This window comes from Acinonyx jubatus, chromosome A1 (genome assembly GCF_027475565.1).
Source record: "Acinonyx jubatus isolate Ajub_Pintada_27869175 chromosome A1, VMU_Ajub_asm_v1.0, whole genome shotgun sequence".
Lineage (NCBI taxonomy): Eukaryota > Metazoa > Chordata > Mammalia > Carnivora > Felidae > Acinonyx > Acinonyx jubatus.
In genome coordinates, this window is record NC_069380.1 from 72,196,701 (window position 1) to 72,213,521 (window position 16,821).

General features: G+C 49.5%; 2 protein-coding genes across 2 annotated transcripts; one reads left to right on the plus strand and one right to left on the minus strand.

Moving 5' to 3' along the window:
- Positions 1-1,690: 1,690 nt before the first annotated feature.
- METTL21C (methyltransferase 21C, AARS1 lysine) lies at positions 1,691-12,854 on the minus strand. Its single transcript, XM_053217744.1, has 4 exons — positions 11,261-12,854; positions 7,786-7,937; positions 4,667-4,784; positions 1,691-3,656 (listed from the first exon to the last, which is right to left on the minus strand). The coding sequence occupies exons 1-4, from the start codon at positions 11,382-11,384 to the stop codon at positions 3,262-3,264; spliced, it is 789 nt and encodes a 262-aa protein (XP_053073719.1). The 5' UTR covers positions 11,385-12,854; the 3' UTR covers positions 1,691-3,261.
- LOC128314604 (proline-rich protein 36-like) lies at positions 5,586-15,387 on the plus strand. The gene is made up of 2 exons (XM_053217741.1): positions 5,586-12,967; positions 13,858-15,387. The coding sequence occupies exon 1, from the start codon at positions 6,487-6,489 to the stop codon at positions 7,720-7,722; it is 1,236 nt and encodes a 411-aa protein (XP_053073716.1). The 5' UTR covers positions 5,586-6,486; the 3' UTR covers positions 7,723-12,967; positions 13,858-15,387.
- Positions 15,388-16,821: the final 1,434 nt, after the last annotated feature.

Consider the following 16,821-nt stretch of genomic DNA (forward strand, 5'->3'; position numbering starts at 1 on the left):
CAGCAAATGTATAATTTACACAAGCTGTGTCCGCTCGAGGGTCACACGTGAAGAATTTCAGTTCCAGAAGCAAGGAAGGACAGATGTCAGTTTCCACTATGCAGTTAGGACCACCTGCATTTCCAGTCCTGAAAGGGAAGTGATTCTAGAATCTTGACCATGCCAAGCCCTATCCAAGATGTGACTAGAATATCAAGTGACTGGACCTGTCTTCCACAGTTCTCCTTTTACATGTAATTTTTAAAGTCCCTCGCCTGTATCTCAATGATTCCGTGTACTGAGCTACCTCAAAACTCAGTAGCATCCAGGCAGCGATCCTCTCTTTTCACTCATGAGTAGGACTCGGCTGGAGTTCGATCCAAGCCGCGCTTGGCCCAGATGGTTCCACACCGGAGCCATTTAAATGCACAATTTACACGAAGAACCAGATAGAGGGACATATGGAAGGGATACCTTGGTGGTGCTGTCAGCATCATGCGGGGGGGGGGGGGGGGGGGTGGGTAGAGATGCTACGGGACACACAGCTCAGATTCCTCAGCAGATACGTGGCACGAGGAAAAAGCAAGAGGTTCAAGCCACAGGTTGAAAGAGACTTCAGGTACATGCCAGTCAGTGAATCAAATTTGTGGACCTTGGCTGGGTCCCGCTTCAAACAAACTCTAAAAGTAGAGGTCATGGCATTTAGCAAACAACTGGAAATTGGAACACTGGATTTTTCAACATGTGAATATACAGTACTAAATTATTTAGTATAAAATTTTATATTACATCGAATATATTTTTGGATGTGATAAAGTCCTGTGGTTGTGTGTCGTATATACGTGTATATATATTCATGTATATATAGAAGTACATGCATATGTATATATACGTGTGTGTGTGTGTGTGTATATATATATATATATATATATATATATATGTATGAACCAAATATATAGAAGAAAGGAGATCTGCTATTTGCTTCAAATTAACACAGAAGTGAAGATGAACAAGGTTTGCCAGGAGTTGAAATCCACATGGGGATGCAGGTTCATGATTCTTTCTTTTTTTTTTTTTTAATTTTTTTTTAATGTTTATTTACTTTTGAGAGAGAGACAGAGTGTGAGTGGGGGAGGAGCAGAGAGAGAGGGAGACACAGAATCTAAAGCAGGCCCCAGGCTCTGAGCTGTCAGCACAGAGCCTGATGCAGCTCAGAGCACAGAGCCTGTGATGCAACTCACAAACCGTGACATCATGACCTGAGCTGAAGTCGGACGCTTACCGACTGAGCCACCCAGGTGCCCCCATGATTCTTTCATCTACTGAGTGAAGAACATTACTGAGCTGTAGTCGTTGTACAATGAGCTGCACGTGATTAAAGTGTATGGTTCGTCTACCTTCAGTATATTTAAATTTTCCTAGGAGAGTTTGAAGACAAAGAGTCTTTATAATTGTAATCAATCTGGCTTTTCTGAAAAGGCAGACTTGTATCCATTTAGAAAATAATAAAATAAGCATATTTTAATAATAATAAGCATATTTTAATAAAATGAGCATTTAGAAAATAATAAAATAAGGGATATGATCATCATATCCCTTTGTCCTGGAAATGTGAAAGAAATCCACTTATAAGTCTAAGAAGAGACACAGGGGTCAGGTCCCATCGCTATAATACCATAGGGCTTTTATATGTTAGCATTTGGCAACCTTGCTGAACTTTTTTTTTTTTTTTTTTAATTTGAGAGAGAGAGAGAGAGACAGCACAAGCAGGGGAAGGGGCAGAGAGAGTGGGAGATACAGAATCCAAATCAGGCTCCAGGCTCTGAGCTGTCCGTGGGGCTGGAACTCAGGAACTGTGAGATCATGACCTGAGCCAAAGTCAGATGTTTAACCGACTGAGCCACCCAGGTGCCCCTCCTAAACTCTTATGAATTCCAATTGTTCCACTGTAGATTATCTGTCGTTCCAGGGCCAGCAAACCATGTCCTACACAAGTTTAATCCATAGCCTGTTTTTCACAGGTTCCACAAGCCAGGAGTGAGTCTTGAATTTTTATAAATGGTTGTAAAATATATATGTGTATATTCCGTAGACATGGTATGTAGCTTGAAGATATTTATTAGCTGGCCTTTACAGAGAAATGTTTGCTGCCCCTGGCCTCTATCAACAATCATATCACCCACGAATAGGGTCCCTTTTCTTTCTTCCATTCTAAATGTGTGTGTTTTATTCCTCTCCTTTATTACATTGGCTAAAACCTCCAGGATAATGCTGAGAAATGGTGGTAGCTGAATTTTTCATTTTCCCCCATCTCAGAGAAGAAGCTTTTAACATTTTATAGTAGTGATGTTTGTTTTAGATTTTTCATAGCCTTCCTTTATCAGAACAAACAAAAATCCCATTCTTTCCTACTTTGCTAGGAATTTTATTTTTTTAATTTTTTTTTAACATTCATTTTTGAGACTGAGAGACAGAGACAGAGCAGGAGCGGGGGAAGGGCAGAGAGAGAGGGAGACACAGAATCCGAAGCAGGCTCCAGGCCCCGAGCTGTCAGCACAGGGCCCAACGTGGGGCTCGAGCTCATGGATGGTGAGATCATGACCTGAGCAGAAGTCGGACGCTTAACCGGCTGAGCCACCCAGGCGCCCCTTCTAGGAATTTTAATCATAAATCAAAGTTGAGGGGGGAAAAAAGCAGACAATCCAGAAATCTAACTTGAAATGGTTGCAGGCAATTAATTGGCACAGGAGCAGGATATTTGTAAAGTAAATTATCTTATGAAGTTCCTAAGATAATATCCCTTTCCACAATCCAGTATTTTTCACTTTTAATTAATGGTAAGCCTAAGTTCACTGTCACTCAAGATCCTCTCCCTTCACTGCAGCTGAAATTGTATAGGTAGATTCTTCAAAATTGTTAGAAGGACCCTGTCAAGCTCAGTTTCAAAAGGCACATGACCAAAGTGCATTGACAGATTCACAGGAGAAATAACAAGGGGGAAATCCACTCCTTAACTAATGTATTCGTATGAAGTGTATTAAACAATTGAGCCCTTTTGGAAGCCAACAAAGGTACTTTTACGTTTTCATATTATCCTTTGTAGATATTTAGATTAACCAGTTCATCTTAAATAGGTTCTTTTAGAAAGCTGCTACACCATTATTCTAAGCATACAGGTCGTTTTTATGCACTAGCTTCTCAGTCTTATAAAAGCTCTTTTACTGACAGTCCAATTTCTAACACCACTCAACAGACACACTAACGTTTTGAAAGGCATTCTGTCTAATCCCATTTTAGTATTCCTTGGAAAATTTTGACCGATGCCTCTGGAAATTCAGCCAAGAGCGTTGTATCAAAAACTTGCTTGAATTTATCTAAAAATTCGTAGTCGGTGCTGAACCTGAATTTGTTCGCCCAAAGCAGCACCGTCCCCGGCTGGCAGAGGTGCGCCATGGTGGCGAGCAGCTTGTCCAGGAAGTAGTGGTGATAAACCACGTCCGAGGCCAGGACGTAGTCGTAATGAAACGATGACCTGGGGAAGCGTTGCTCCAGACTTTCCCCCCAAACCAGTTCTCTCACTTCGGGCAGATGCGCTGTACGTTTTAACGTGTTCTTCAAGAGATTGTACTGAAGGTTTCCTAGGACGTCGGGCAGATCCGTTGCTGTGACTTGCGCTCCTAAGAGACAAAGAAAAAAATTGTAGGAATCACCTAGAAACGTTCAGGCAGCCACAGCCGACACGTACACTCAGGGAGAACACAAGAAATGTAACCGGGCTTCTCAGCTTTGTCCCCATTGACATGCGGGCTGGACGTAGTTGACCCAGTCCCGCAGGTAACTCTTGCCTGTGGGGGGGTCTGCGCTGAGCACCGTGCGACCTTTGGCAGCACCCGGGTCTCTAAGCCCGACTCGTGGCGATCAGAAACATCCCTAGACGTTTGTGGGGCAAAATCACCACTGAAATAGAACAATGTTAGCATGTTTTAAGAAACAGCGGTGCGGTGTTGGGAGATTTCAGGATAATGAGCTGCTTAACAGAAGAATTCATAGTGCTTTTCCTTCTACAATTCTCTTTATCTGAAGATTTGTGTTTTCTTTTATATGAAGTATTCAGCACCCAGTTTTCTTTCTGTTTTGTATGACTCTCCCCAACCTAAACTTGTTAACTGTTAGGCATCTTCAAGCTAGTGACGGGAGTCCCCACAACGGACCACCACGTTTCCCAGGTTGGCTTGAACAGGAGAACTGTAAAGGCGTCGGCAGAATTATGCCGCACTTGTGCCCACCCCCTGCTCAGTGCTCGGGAACTCACAACCCGCATTTGGGGTATAAGTCTGTCTTCGCCTTGGATTAACTCGCTTGTGTCTCTTCAAAGGGTTAGTTACAACATTTCCGGCGAGAAACAGGAGACATGTCCCCAACAGGGGCTGGAGAGTCATACCTCCAGGATCTGAACTTCATCACCTGGTAATCGGTGGACTGGGCGAGGTAATGAACCTCTCTCGGATGCAGTTATCTTTTCTCTGGGCTAACAGCTGTCACTCCTCGCTCGTGACATTTTGGGGGACTCAGTGAGTGAAATCGTGACCCGGCATCTGAATCGCAGCTGACCGGACAGGGGCCCTCACTATCTCTGCTGCCAAAGTGAGGGTCTTTCTGCAACAAAGTGAGCAATAAACAGACAAACCTAAAATACTGGCCACAATGGAAACAAGGCCTGGTCCAGCACCAATTTCAAGAATTTTAGCGTCTTGGAGATTCAGTTCCTCTGAATGTTCTTCCAAGTACTGACACAAAGCCGTAGCCTAAAAGAATACAGTTGTCACCTGAACATCAGAGCGTTGAAAACCAGTAGCAACCCCCCTCCCCTCCCTACCCCTGCGAAATACCCAAAGAGATGTTATTAATAGTTTTAGTTTATGAAGGGGTTCGTAAGGATTGAAATCTACATTCGATGCCGTATCTGGACCTCCGGAACCTGAAAGGTACAACAGGCGTCACAGGAACTGGAAACAGACTTTCTCGATTGCCTCTCTCAGAAGACCCTGGATCAGTCCGTGTCCAGCAATGGGCAGATCAGCTCAGCTCTCAAGTCCAGGAGACGAAGCCTCCAGAACCGCTCGGGTCCGGCCGGGCCGTCCACTCAGGAACAACTGCTGTATAGTGAGCGGCCTCAGGCTCAGCGAGTTCAGGCTGCTCGGGGCTTCGTCCGCTGCTCTGGACGGCGGGGCAGGTGTTCATTCCATAAGCGGGCGTCTAAGAGACAGACACCAGAACAGGGCTTGTCCGGCTGCGGTGTGCGCCACAGCCACCTGGGGCCCGGCCAGGGTGCCCACGTCCAGACTGCATGTCTGCGAGCCTCGGGGCCCTGGCGGCCCTGCGGGTCCACGGGTCCACGGCCACACCTCGAGTCGCAGCAATGAGACGCTAGAAAGCATGTGACTTTTTACACGGCAGCTCAGACGTCCTTTCCCTCTTCCTTCATTCTCTTCTGCCTCCACCTTCTCCCCACCTTTCTACGAAGAGATAAAGGGTATTGGGTCTGCATGGACGGGTGAGGTGTTTACTCTGAGGGGTCTCAGTTAGCAACACCACGGACTCCGAGTTAGAAACGTGAATCCTGGGATGAAGAAGCAAGTTGAACTCCAGTTTGTGCAGTGTTAGCTCTCTTCTTCCTGTGGCTGCTCTGGGCTCATTATGACGCTACTTTTGCTTGGGGCCCGGCTGGAGTGGGGGCAGCCGGACCGTGTGAGACGCGCCCCTCACCGTGGCCAGGGCAGGGGCCCCAGAAACCTACCCCACAGGCTGCTCCCTCTCATCCGCCATCTGTTCATAGTGAATAGTCACACGCACAGACAGATGTGACTCTCCGTGTCTCCTCTCTAAGGACTCGGCGGGGCTGGGGGAGGGGCATGTAAATGGATCCTAAGACAGGTGAGGGGTGTAAAGGAGGCCCCCTCCAGGGACCCAGGGGTCCAGTGAGCGGTGACCTCAGTGCTGAAGGATGAGGGAGCACGGACGGGGCGGGGGGGCATCCAGCGAGGAGCAGCAGGTGATGTACCAGCACCATCGCAGGTACACGGCACAGAGTTCTGGACTCGGGAAGGGAGCTCTCCGGCTGAAGACAGATAATGATTTGTGGTGCAGGGAGGATGTGAGGACGTGTCACCCAGAGCCATCACAAGGGCGTGCTGTGGAGGGGTTCTCTGAAGAGGCAGCTGCAGGCTTCCCTCTGTGCCCTGCCCTGGGAGCTGACCCTTGTGGGTGCCATCCGGAGACCCAGCTTGATGAACCCCTGTGTGGTGAACACCCCCTTCCCAGCCCTGCTAGCAAACTCCGAAATGTGGACTCTTGGGCAGAGAGCTGCACTAGGCGTCACACAAGACGTCTCCCACCTCCCATAAAGCCTGCTTTCCCAGCTTTCAGGAAACCCAGGTGCCAAGAGAGGCCAGGCTCGTGTGTGAAAGGTAGGGGCCTTACTGAGAATGAAACAGTCCCCGGGGGCCGATGTTCCTCCAGCCCCGATCTCCCGAACCCCCTGCCCCCCTGTCCCCCCCCCCCCTCTCCAAGCTGTCCATTCGCCGCATCCATTACACCAGGAAGCTGCGGGGAGTTGGCGGTTTTCAAACGTGTTATGAAGCCAAAGCTTCCCGGGAAGCACATCGGGCTCCCATGCACAGGGGACGAACACCGAGCTTCCTTATCTGGGGGGAGAGCAGCTCCAGGACCACCCTCCTGGGCCCCCCTCACCTGCCCCCCCAGGACCCAGGACGCCCTCCCCAGGGAGCCCCATGGCGCCTCCACCCACAAAGCTCAGCATGCGGGTCTGCCTTTGAACCCAGACCCCCGTGCCATCCCCCAGTAACTACAGAGCAGCTTGGATCCGGAGCCTCTCGGAGCACAACCAGCTGGCATTGGAGGGCCGCTGTCCCAAGCCCCGGTGGCACAGCTTCCCCCAGCGGGTCAACATTTCTGAGCCCTCAGCTCCCCGGCTGTCAGGTAAAACAATGTCGCCTTAGCAATTACTTCAGTGAGTACTCAGGACCCTCCCAGAGTGACCGTGCACCACCCATTGTGCCCAGTGCACCTCCCAGCATGCCCAATGCACTGCCCAGTGTGCCCCATACTCCGCCCAGCATGCCCAGTGCACCTCCCAGCATGCCCAGTACACCGCCCAGTGTGCCCCTTACTCCGCCCAGTGTGCCCCATACTCCGCCCAGCATGCCCAGTGCACCTCCCAGCATGCCCAGTACACCGCCCAGTGTGCCCCTTACTCCTCCCAGCGTGCCCAGTGCAGAAGGAAGATCAGGGAAGGAAGTGGGCATCCACAACCACACAGCAGGAACTAGCGGGGCTCCTGACTCGAAATGCACAGCATCTGCCCCATTTCCATGCCGCCCTCGCAGGCTGCTGCAGAAAGGACAGGGAGCCCGGCCTCCACACGCTTCCCCTGGAACACCCACGGCCTGGAAGGGAAGCCAGCACTGGGCTCTGATTGTTTTGGGTTTTTTCCCTCAACGTTCATATGAATTTTTCATCTTCCTGACATGTTCAAGCCTATCTTCATGTAGAAAATACTGTTTCAAGAAACACGGCTTGGAGGGAAGTGATGACTCCTGCAGGAGATGCTGTGCCTTTGCGGAGTCCCGGTGCACCCCCGCGCCCCTGGGGGCCCAAAGCGACCCTCCACTGGGGAAGCACAGAATGCAAAAGCACTTAGCACATTGTCCCAGGCAACCCTGACGTATGGGATTGTCATTGTCGCCCCCAGAAACCCCGCCATCCCGAAGGTGACAGCTGTCTCACCCCCGGCCACACCACCGCGCCGTAGCTCTCTATCGACTCCTGGATGACAATCTTCGTGCCTGCAAACAGATAGTGCTCCTGAGTGTAGCTCTCATAGTCTGTAGGAATGAACTGCTGGAGGCTGTGAAGGGATGGTTCTATCCTGTTAGAGCCTGTGGGGCAGAAAATAAAATAGGTTCCGTGATTTGTGGATCGAGCACAAGTACACACTAAGCAGAGCTGGTAAGTCAGGAACAGATTGGGCAGTTTTCCCACAGACAGGGGGGTTGATGCTGGCAATGACCATGGCTTTAAACTGGCACAAACCCGAATGATCTGGGGTGATAGGGACACCGAGTTCGGACGTGACATGTTTGTGACACGACGAGATGCCAGAGGATGCCCTGGTTCCTCTCCTCCATGGAGCGGAAGACAGAGAGGCGTGGCTCCCCTCCACCCCTCTGTTCTGAGGCCCTCTGTAGCCAACCAGCAGGATGGCACGGACGAGCTGTCTGCATGAGGACCTAGGCAAACACGGACCCGACTATTTTTAGGTCTCGAAGTGAAGTAACATTCCCGCGTGTTGGCTGGAGTGTGTTCCTTAAATCCTTCCTACGACTCCTCTGCAAAAGGTACGGGTCACCCGAAGACGAGCCAGCTTCACGGTCCTGGGGTGGTTGTCAGATGAACCCTGGCTATTAAGTTACTATTGCTTTAAATACCCATTAAACTCATGAGCAGCTCTCGAATATCACATAAAATGAGCGGAAAAGAGCACCTGATCGGGGCTGATGTCATGGAAGCACAGGTCGTGCAGATTTTGCAGAGTTCCAGAATAAAAAGAGCAGCGCGCGAAAATGTCAGGAGTGGGGATGCCAAGCACACGCACAGCAGAACGGAAGCTGCTGGTGCCAGTGGTGGGCAGGAGTTAGCAGCAAGGAGCCGGGGGGGAGACCCCCACGAAACCTGCCTTTGCTCCCTGAGGCTCGCCTGGGACATTTGTCACCACAGGTGGAAGATGGGCTTTGGAAAGGAGCTGACAGGGGCAGTCGGTTCACATTTGAGCTGCTCTCATCAGAAATCTGCACTCGCAAAACAGGAGGAGGTGGGGGCAGGGCGCGAATACAAGGTGAAGGGTCAAGGGTCTTTGGAGAAACCCAGTGAGGAGCGCACCCTCCGAGGCAGGTGGGGACGGAAGCGATTTGGGGTGTCCCTGATTAGCGCGTGCACCGGGCCAGATCTGTGCTGCTGGTCTGCTCACTGGAACAGGCTCACAGAAGACCACAGACATTTGGAGTCAGCTCTTCCAAATGTTTACAACCGTGTGACCACGCCTGTTGAATCCAATTGTAAGCAAACTGACAAAACCCCCCAAAACAGGGCTGGAGTTTTGTCTTCGCATGTGTTTTCATTTTGGTTTTCTAGCAATTAATTTTTGTGGTATTTTACCAAAAAGGGTCAGCATGCAGCGGACTGAGAAATGGTCTCAGAGCCCAGCGGAGCACAGGGACTGGTTTGTAGACTAGCATGACGGGCGACCACAGCCCTTCCGGGAGCACTGCTCTTGGCCCCCGGTTCTGATGGAGCGTGGGCTCCAGCCCCCGGGGGAGAATTCTGCGCCCTGACCTAAAGGTGAGCTTTCCAGAGACCTGGGGCTTCACCGAGCAAGAACCTGCTAATACATACTGGCCAAGTCAGTTGTGAGACGTCATCCTTTCCTGTCCCGCACCCTGGTAGTGGGGGAAGGAGACTTATGGCCTTCACCCGCCTCTTGTTATGGGAAGCTCCTGACATCTAACACCACCAACCCATTATCTGTGAATGACCAAAGAGGCCCTAGCTTCTCCCAGGGAACCGGAGGCTGACTGGGCTTTGCAGAGAAGATGAAGAGGCAGAGGACTAGACCGTGGTTTGCCGGTAAATGCTTAACAGTCGGTGTGGGGTGAGGGGAGGAAGCACCGACTTTAGGGTCTGATGATTACCATGGTGTCGATGCTCCCACCATGGCCATTTCCAGCCTTCAGCAGACGCCCTGGGGAAAACTGTGCACCTGCTGACCATGGCGGGGTATTTCCACCACGCAGAGCGATGGACACCAATAACCTCAAGCGCATAGATAATCTTAACCATCATCTTATAATGTAACAAAATAGGTCATGATGAGTTGTATTTATTACCTTAGCCTTTAAATATACCCTTGGCTTTTATCTGATCTATTGAGTGGTAAGTTTTCATAACTTACATTTCAGTAATGGCCATGTTTAACAACCACCCTCAAAAAAATCCCTGAAATTCAGGAGCTGGTACAGGCCAGTCGGTACAAGGAGTCAGTCCAGGGCAACTCCTTTTTCCTCTGAGGTTTCGTCACTGGAGTAGGTGACTCGGAGCAGCCAGACCAGCAGGGACTCATGCCAGCTCCTGCAGGCTTCCCTCCGTCACTGTGGCTCAGATGGCTCCTTCCCTTCCTCCTGCGTCTCACCAGCTGGGGACTTACTTTTCACTGACCGCAGGAAAAGTCAATGGGCTGATTGGGAACGGCTCACCAGTTCATAGGCTAATGAGCTGATAAGTCCTGTTTTCCCAATCAACCTTGGACAGTAACGTGAGCATACAAATATTGTCCCATAAGACCCTTCCACGTCCTACAAAGATACTTTGTGTTTGTTGCACATTAAACATTTTCACTTATTGTATCGATGCTAGTCTGAGAGTGTTAGATCAGGATTTAGAGATACAAATGCCTTTCTCTGTAAACTAGTTTAGCAAAAATAAACAGTCTTGATTTAGTTGAGCTGGAACATAATTTTACCATGTTAAATGGTTATAAAGGTTTGAAATGCTGTATCTTGGCTTTTCTGACATTCATCATTACGTCTACCATTTATTACTACTGAGTCCCTCTGTGCAGAAATGCAACCCACGTATGATACAGTTGCCGGGGAGAACATTCTGGCGAAAAGCCGAAGCGAATCAAGATTTTGTTTCTTTTTAAAAGTTCTAGGGGCTCCTGGGTGGCTCAGTCGGTGGAGCGTCCGACTTTGGCTCAGGTCATGATCTCACAGTTGATGGGTTCGAGCCCCTGCGTCGGGCTCTGGGCTGACAGCTCAGAGCCTGGAGCCTGCTTCGGGTTCTGTGTCTCCCTCTCTCTCTGCCCCTCCCTCACTCATGCTCAGTCTCTCTCTGTCTCAAAAATAAATAAACATTTAAAACTATTAATAAATAAATAAAAGTTCTTATTACCAAAAAATATAACCATTTGAGATTTACAGAAACGCCAAAACAAATTTGTGGACTTTGATAAGTGCGTAATAAACAAAAACAAGGATTGCTTTTAATGCTATGCCTCTGCTCGCGTTAAGGCACTTTTCTACCACGCTTCACTATAGGAACCATCTAGAGTTAATAGGAAACGGGAACTCTTGTCACGGAAGTTAGCTGGAAAATGCCGTGGCCAGGGAGACAGCTGAGAAGGTGCTGCGGTCTGGAAGGAGGTTACCTCCTGGAGGGCCACCGGTGTCTTCCTCCCGGGGAGCCCCCTCCGGCGCGGAGCAGCCATCCGGGGTGCATGGTCCTTCCTGCAGGTGCTGGGACCGCTGCTCGGAGCTCAGACACGCGTCCATGACCGCAGCTGCTGGAGACCAGAGAAGCGGACAGGCCCCCCGCGCGCTCAGCCCAGGCTGGCTGAGCCTCCCAGAGGCTCTAAAAGGTGCAGCTTATCGCCTTAGCATCTGCTGAGCCGCAAAGAACCCCTGCTTTTCAGCTTTAGCTCCCCCCGTCGGCAAAGCGGCTGCTCCAAGGCGCTGCCATCCTGGTTTCGCAGAGCAAAGGAGAGGGGGACCGTTCAAACATCACCCCGCACCTGTTCCGTGCATCAAGAAACGCAAACAGAGCGAGCGTAGCCGGACAGGCACGACGTGGCTGGGTTCTAAACCACATCTCTAATAGCTTTTGGAACCGAATCTTCATGAAGAAAATCTGATCTAGCAGCGCATCGTACCGTCACGGGTACCGTGTGGGTTGAGGGCTCAATGACATCACGGATGAGAAGGCAGGATTTGAACCAAACCCAGGGCTGCTCCCTTAGCGGAGGCTTTATCGCCAGATCTAGAAAGCGCTGGGGGCCCGAGCCAGGCGCCTGACCTGGCTCCCCGCTGGGGCGCTTGGCAGCCCACCTACCCCCCTGCCTGCCGGTTCCTCATCAGCAATGATAGTATCTGCCTGCTTCCTAGGGCCGAGGTGAGAAGCAGGAGGGTGAAAGTGATGAGCCCGGAGAGGAAAACTACCAGGTTTAGAAAAGGAGAGCGGGCTGTTGCGATCACTGATGGGCATCAAAATAGTAACTGCAGGACGTGTACTGGTTCCAAGCCCCGCTCTGGTGCAGTGCATTGATTCTTCCAGTCCTGGCAATAGTCTCTGTGAAGTAGATGCTATTATTATGCCTCTTCTCAGATGCGAGCAGGCCAGGCACAGCCGGATTGAGAGGCAGCCCGAGAGCAGGGGCAGATCCGAGAGTCAAACCCAGGCCGTCGTGCAGCAGAATCTATCTCTACCGGCTTCCCCACCAGGCGGGCTCGGCTCGGGTTTCCCTGCCCCCTCTGCCCTGAAATCACTCATAACGCTCAGCTGTCACAGTGACACTTTGGAGTCCTTTGCACAAAACGTGAACGGTCTGCCTCATCTGCGTTGACCATCCTGAGTTCCTCTCTGCACACCCGAGCTACCCTGTCCTGTCGTCCCAGCTGGGGGCACCGGCTTACTCCAGTGAGCAGACAAAATGCAAGAAAGCACAGCCCCCGAAGCAAATGGCATTGCATCGCACACCCGGGACGGGCTGTGTGTGCCTCGCATCAGTGTGCCACAGGGCTTCAGACAAATGAGATTCCTGCGAAAGTAATTTAACATGCTCCTTGGCTCTGCAATCGAATAACCAAATATTTGCCCCAATTCTCCCAACTCCCCACGCCAGCCACAGTGCTCTACCGGGCTGTGCGTCAAAGCAGAAGTTCTTTCTCTTGTGGGTGCTTACTTGTTCATTCCTTTCAACCTACCCCTAAAAGATACTGCCCGGTTGTTTATCAGTACACACAGCGTCTTCAGGGAGGAAGCCTGGCACCGTGGGGAGGTGCCCGCATCTGAATCTTGGCTCTGCCCTGTGCATGATGGGGGTACCTACCTCTTCTGGAGGCTGTGGTAATTAACAGAGGTAAGCCATGCAGAGCGTCTCACGTACAACAGCAGCCGTTTTGTCCGAAGCCAGAGCGTGGTCGTGCGATAAATCCAACACTCCACGCAAACCACCCTCACCCAGCACCATGGGACTCTGTGCATTAAATTTAAGACATCTCCCCATTTTGCATGCAAGCGAGGGAGAATTATTTCCAAATGACAGCTGTACTTTTCCTTTTGGAAGGAAATGGCTCCCTCCCCATCATTGTAGTTCGCATGCGAATTTAATTTTTTCCCAGACATCTCTGCACTGAAAGTAACGCACCGTGCATTGTAGTTATTCTAGAAAATAACTACAGGAATCTACCTAGTGTTATCAATCAGACGTAGCATGTGGTATATATCGTGTGTTAGTTATCTAATAAAGATTTGGGAAGTTTTTAAAATGACTTCTTTTTAGTACCCTCAGAATCATTTCAAACTGTTAGTTTAAACATTACCTTATGTAGCAGAAGAGATTTGAGATTTCTGTGCACCCTTTAATCCCCAATGTTTTATATAGATGTGCACCTGAAAGGATTAGCATTTTATGAACAAAAGCCAGCCAGTGGAAGCCCAAGTTATTTAGGGTAGCATGACCCACCAGCACGCAGACACATCTCTATCTCTGAATCTCTCTCTCTCTCTCCCCCTCTGTGCTACACACACACACACACACGCACGCACGCACGCACACTCCTTGCAACATGAAATGGAATCACCCTCAAAAGATCCAGAAAATGCTTCCAGCAGAACAAAGGCTGTCCTCTATGGTATCCAGTTGCTGTGATGTAGTTTGAAATGTAGACGTATTTCACTTTAAAAAGAAGTGAGGATTGGGTAGGTGGGGTTTTGTACAGACTTGCAAACTTTCTTTGTGCTCATTAGCCAAAGTCCTGTCTGTGGCTGAGGAGTGAACTGTCCCGGACCCTGCTTCCAGCAGCCGGAAACAACACAGGACTCTACCAAGAGAAGACAGAACATCTAACTAGAAGGGAGGTGAGTTAAATGCCTTAACATTGCATTTGGGGTATTTAGTTGGGGCCCCAGGGGAAACCAGGAAAAACTCTTCCAAGAAGAATGCAAACCATTGCAATTTATTGCGTTGAAAAAGAAGGGGGCAGTTACAAAGGAAAGAGGAAAATCGTGTGCTCATTTGGGAAGCCTCAAACCCTTAAAATAGAATATAGGGCATGTAAATCAAACCCTTGGGCAAATGGGAATCAAACAAGCACTCGCAATTTATGAGGGGTTACGTTTAGCCGGCGAGCTGAACGAACGGTGGTTTGGCTTGAGTGGACACAATAGCCTATGTTTATTTTTTCACCCAGGCTTGGTACTCTCTTCCCTGCTATCACTTTTTCTTTAACTCAGGTCTTCATCTGGATGTGCTGTGGTCCCATGACCGCTAGGTGTGCTTCCCCACTCCCTGAAACGAGGGAGGTGACCTGGAGTCTAGCCCAGATCGGTCATTCCAATGCTTTCGTATTCCTGGAGTGGTCCAGGTCTCTGTGCCCGGTCCTTCTGTAACTTGTTTCCACCAAGAGTCAGCACCCCTGTGTATGACAAATAGCAAAACGGTGGTCATCTTTACAATTATGTGAGTAACATTTAAAAACTGATTGGAATACATATGAATACATGTACGTGTATGTATATATATGTATGCACACAGATACTCGTTTGATAAGCTTTAACATGACGAAAAGGGCAAAGAAGAAATATTTTGAAATCTCTTTTAATCCCACTATTTGGAGAAGTAAGCCTGATATAACAATTTTTATATCAACTTCTAGGCTCTTTTTGTATAAACTTTATAAAAGCTATTTTACTGACAATGAAACTGGACAGAAACAGGTACGTCTTTGACCTTGTATGGAATAACCTATTATTTTAAGAGTTTCTTTTCATACTTTTTTCAAAAACCATCGACTGCATCACTGCTTTAAAAAACAAATTGCAGGGGCACCTGGGTGGCTCAGTCGGTTGAGCATCTGACTTCAGCTCTGGTCATGATCTCATGGTTTGTGAGTTCGAGGCCCACATCAGGCTCTGTGCTGACAGCTCAGAGCCTGGAGCCTGCTTTGGATTCTGTGTCTCCCTCTCTCTCTGCCTTTCCCCCACTCATGCTGTCTCTCTCTCTCAAAAATAAATAAAAACATTAAAAAAAATCACAGGAGAGGGGATGCCTGCCTAGCTCAGTCAGTTAAGCATCCAACTTCAGCTCAGGTCATGATCTCACGGTTCATGGATTCAAGCTCCCCATCAGGCTTCGTGCTGACAGCTCAGAGCCTGAAGCCTGCTTCACATTCTCTCTCTCTCTCTCTCTCTCTCTCTGCCCCTCCCCCACTCACACTCTGTCTCTCTCTCTCAAAAATAAAATAAACATTAACAAAAAATTTAAAAAGAAACAAATCAGGGGGCACCTGAGCAGTTTAGTTGGTTGAGTTTCTGACTCTTGGGTTTCTGACTCTTGATCTAGGCTCAGGTCATGATCTCACAGTTCATGGGATCGAGCCCTGTGTCAGGCTCCATGCTGACAGTGTGGAGCCTGTTTAGGATTCCTTCTCTCTCTCTCTCTGCTCTCTCTCTCTCTCTCTCCCTTCCTGTTCATGCTCTCTTTCTCTGTCTCTCTCTCTCTCTCTCAAAAAAATAATAATAGGTAAACATGAAAAAAAAATTTTTTAAAGAAACAAATCAGAATTCTATTGCCCAGAGCTGGAATGAGTTAGGTCCAAGGTTTGTAAATACTGGACTATCCCTAAATACTGTCTACATCAGAATTACCTGGAAGCTTTGAAACACAGAGACTCTAGGCCCCTGGAAATTCCTGCTCTAAGGTTGAGAAAGAGCCTAGAGGTTTGAAGCCCGAGTCCACAGCTGTCCCCTGGCACACGGTCAGTGCCGATCTATAGGGCAGAGGACACATGAGTGATTTTCACAGAGCTGAGATGTCAGCCCGTGACGGAGGATTAGGCTTTGGGCGTGGCTCTGCAGGACACACAGATGAAGTAAGAGCCGGGCAAATGCATTTGGTCTCAATAGGAAAGAACTTTCTAACAAGCAGAGCAGTGGAACAATTGATCTCAGGGAGCCAGCATGATGGAAAGTGGGCCAGATCTGGAGTCAGAATGCGCGCGATTGGACCAAAGGTTTACGCAGGGTCAATAAACAGGCCATGAGTGTGCTGTCACTCGCTTTTCTCCAACGGTGTAGACCCCAGATCTCTCACAGCGTTTCTCCAGCTGAAGCTGACTCTCTCAGCCAAGTGGTCCTCACCACGGAGGAACCCCCCCTCCCCCAGGGATGTGTGGCAATTTGGAGACTTTTTGCTTGTCACAACTAGGGCAGGTGCTCCTGGCGTGCGTAGAGGCCACGGGTGGTGCCAAACATTGTGTGTCACGCAGGACAGCCCTTCACAGCAAGGAGCAATCCTGCCCAAAATGTCACCAGTGCCAAGGCTGAGAACCCCTTGCCTCGGTGGGGGGCTGGAGTTGCAGGGTAAATTCTCAAGGCACGTTTTTTTGTTCTAAGGAAACTCTACCCCCAATGTGGGGCTCGAACTCATGACCCCGAGATCAAGAGTCACACTCTTGACTGAGCCAGCCAGGAGCCACAGGGCAGATTCTAATTTCCATCCTCCACACACCCATCTACCAGGCCAGTGATCCCTGCCTCCTCAGCCCCAGTGTCCTCGCCTATAAAATGGGGTCAATTAGCATTTGCAGACTGTCTAATAGATCTAACATCACACCCTCTGGCTTCCTCGGGTTTCTCCCAGGAGCAGACCTAAAGACAAGGATTTGAGAGAAAGGATTTGGGACGGGGGGGGGGGGGGGGTGCGGGGGTTGG

What these genes read in the sequence shown, in the direction of transcription:
- METTL21C (XM_053217744.1), bottom strand. Translation starts at nt 11,384, where the DNA reads ATGGACGCGTGTCTGAGCTCCGAGCAGCGGTCCCAGCACCTGCAGGAA. An exon ending in CACCGGTGGCCCTCCAGGAG is followed by an intron (nt 7,938 to 11,260) that starts GTAACCTCCTTC and finishes TCTGCCCCACAG; the next exon opens with GCTCTAACAGGATAGAACCA. An exon ending in CATTGTGGCCAGTATTTTAG is followed by an intron (nt 3,657 to 4,666) that starts GTTTGTCTGTTT and finishes TTTGTCTCTTAG; the next exon opens with GAGCGCAAGTCACAGCAACG.
- LOC128314604 (XM_053217741.1), top strand. Translation starts at nt 6,487, where the DNA reads ATGTTCCTCCAGCCCCGATCTCCCGAACCCCCTGCCCCCCTGTCCCCC.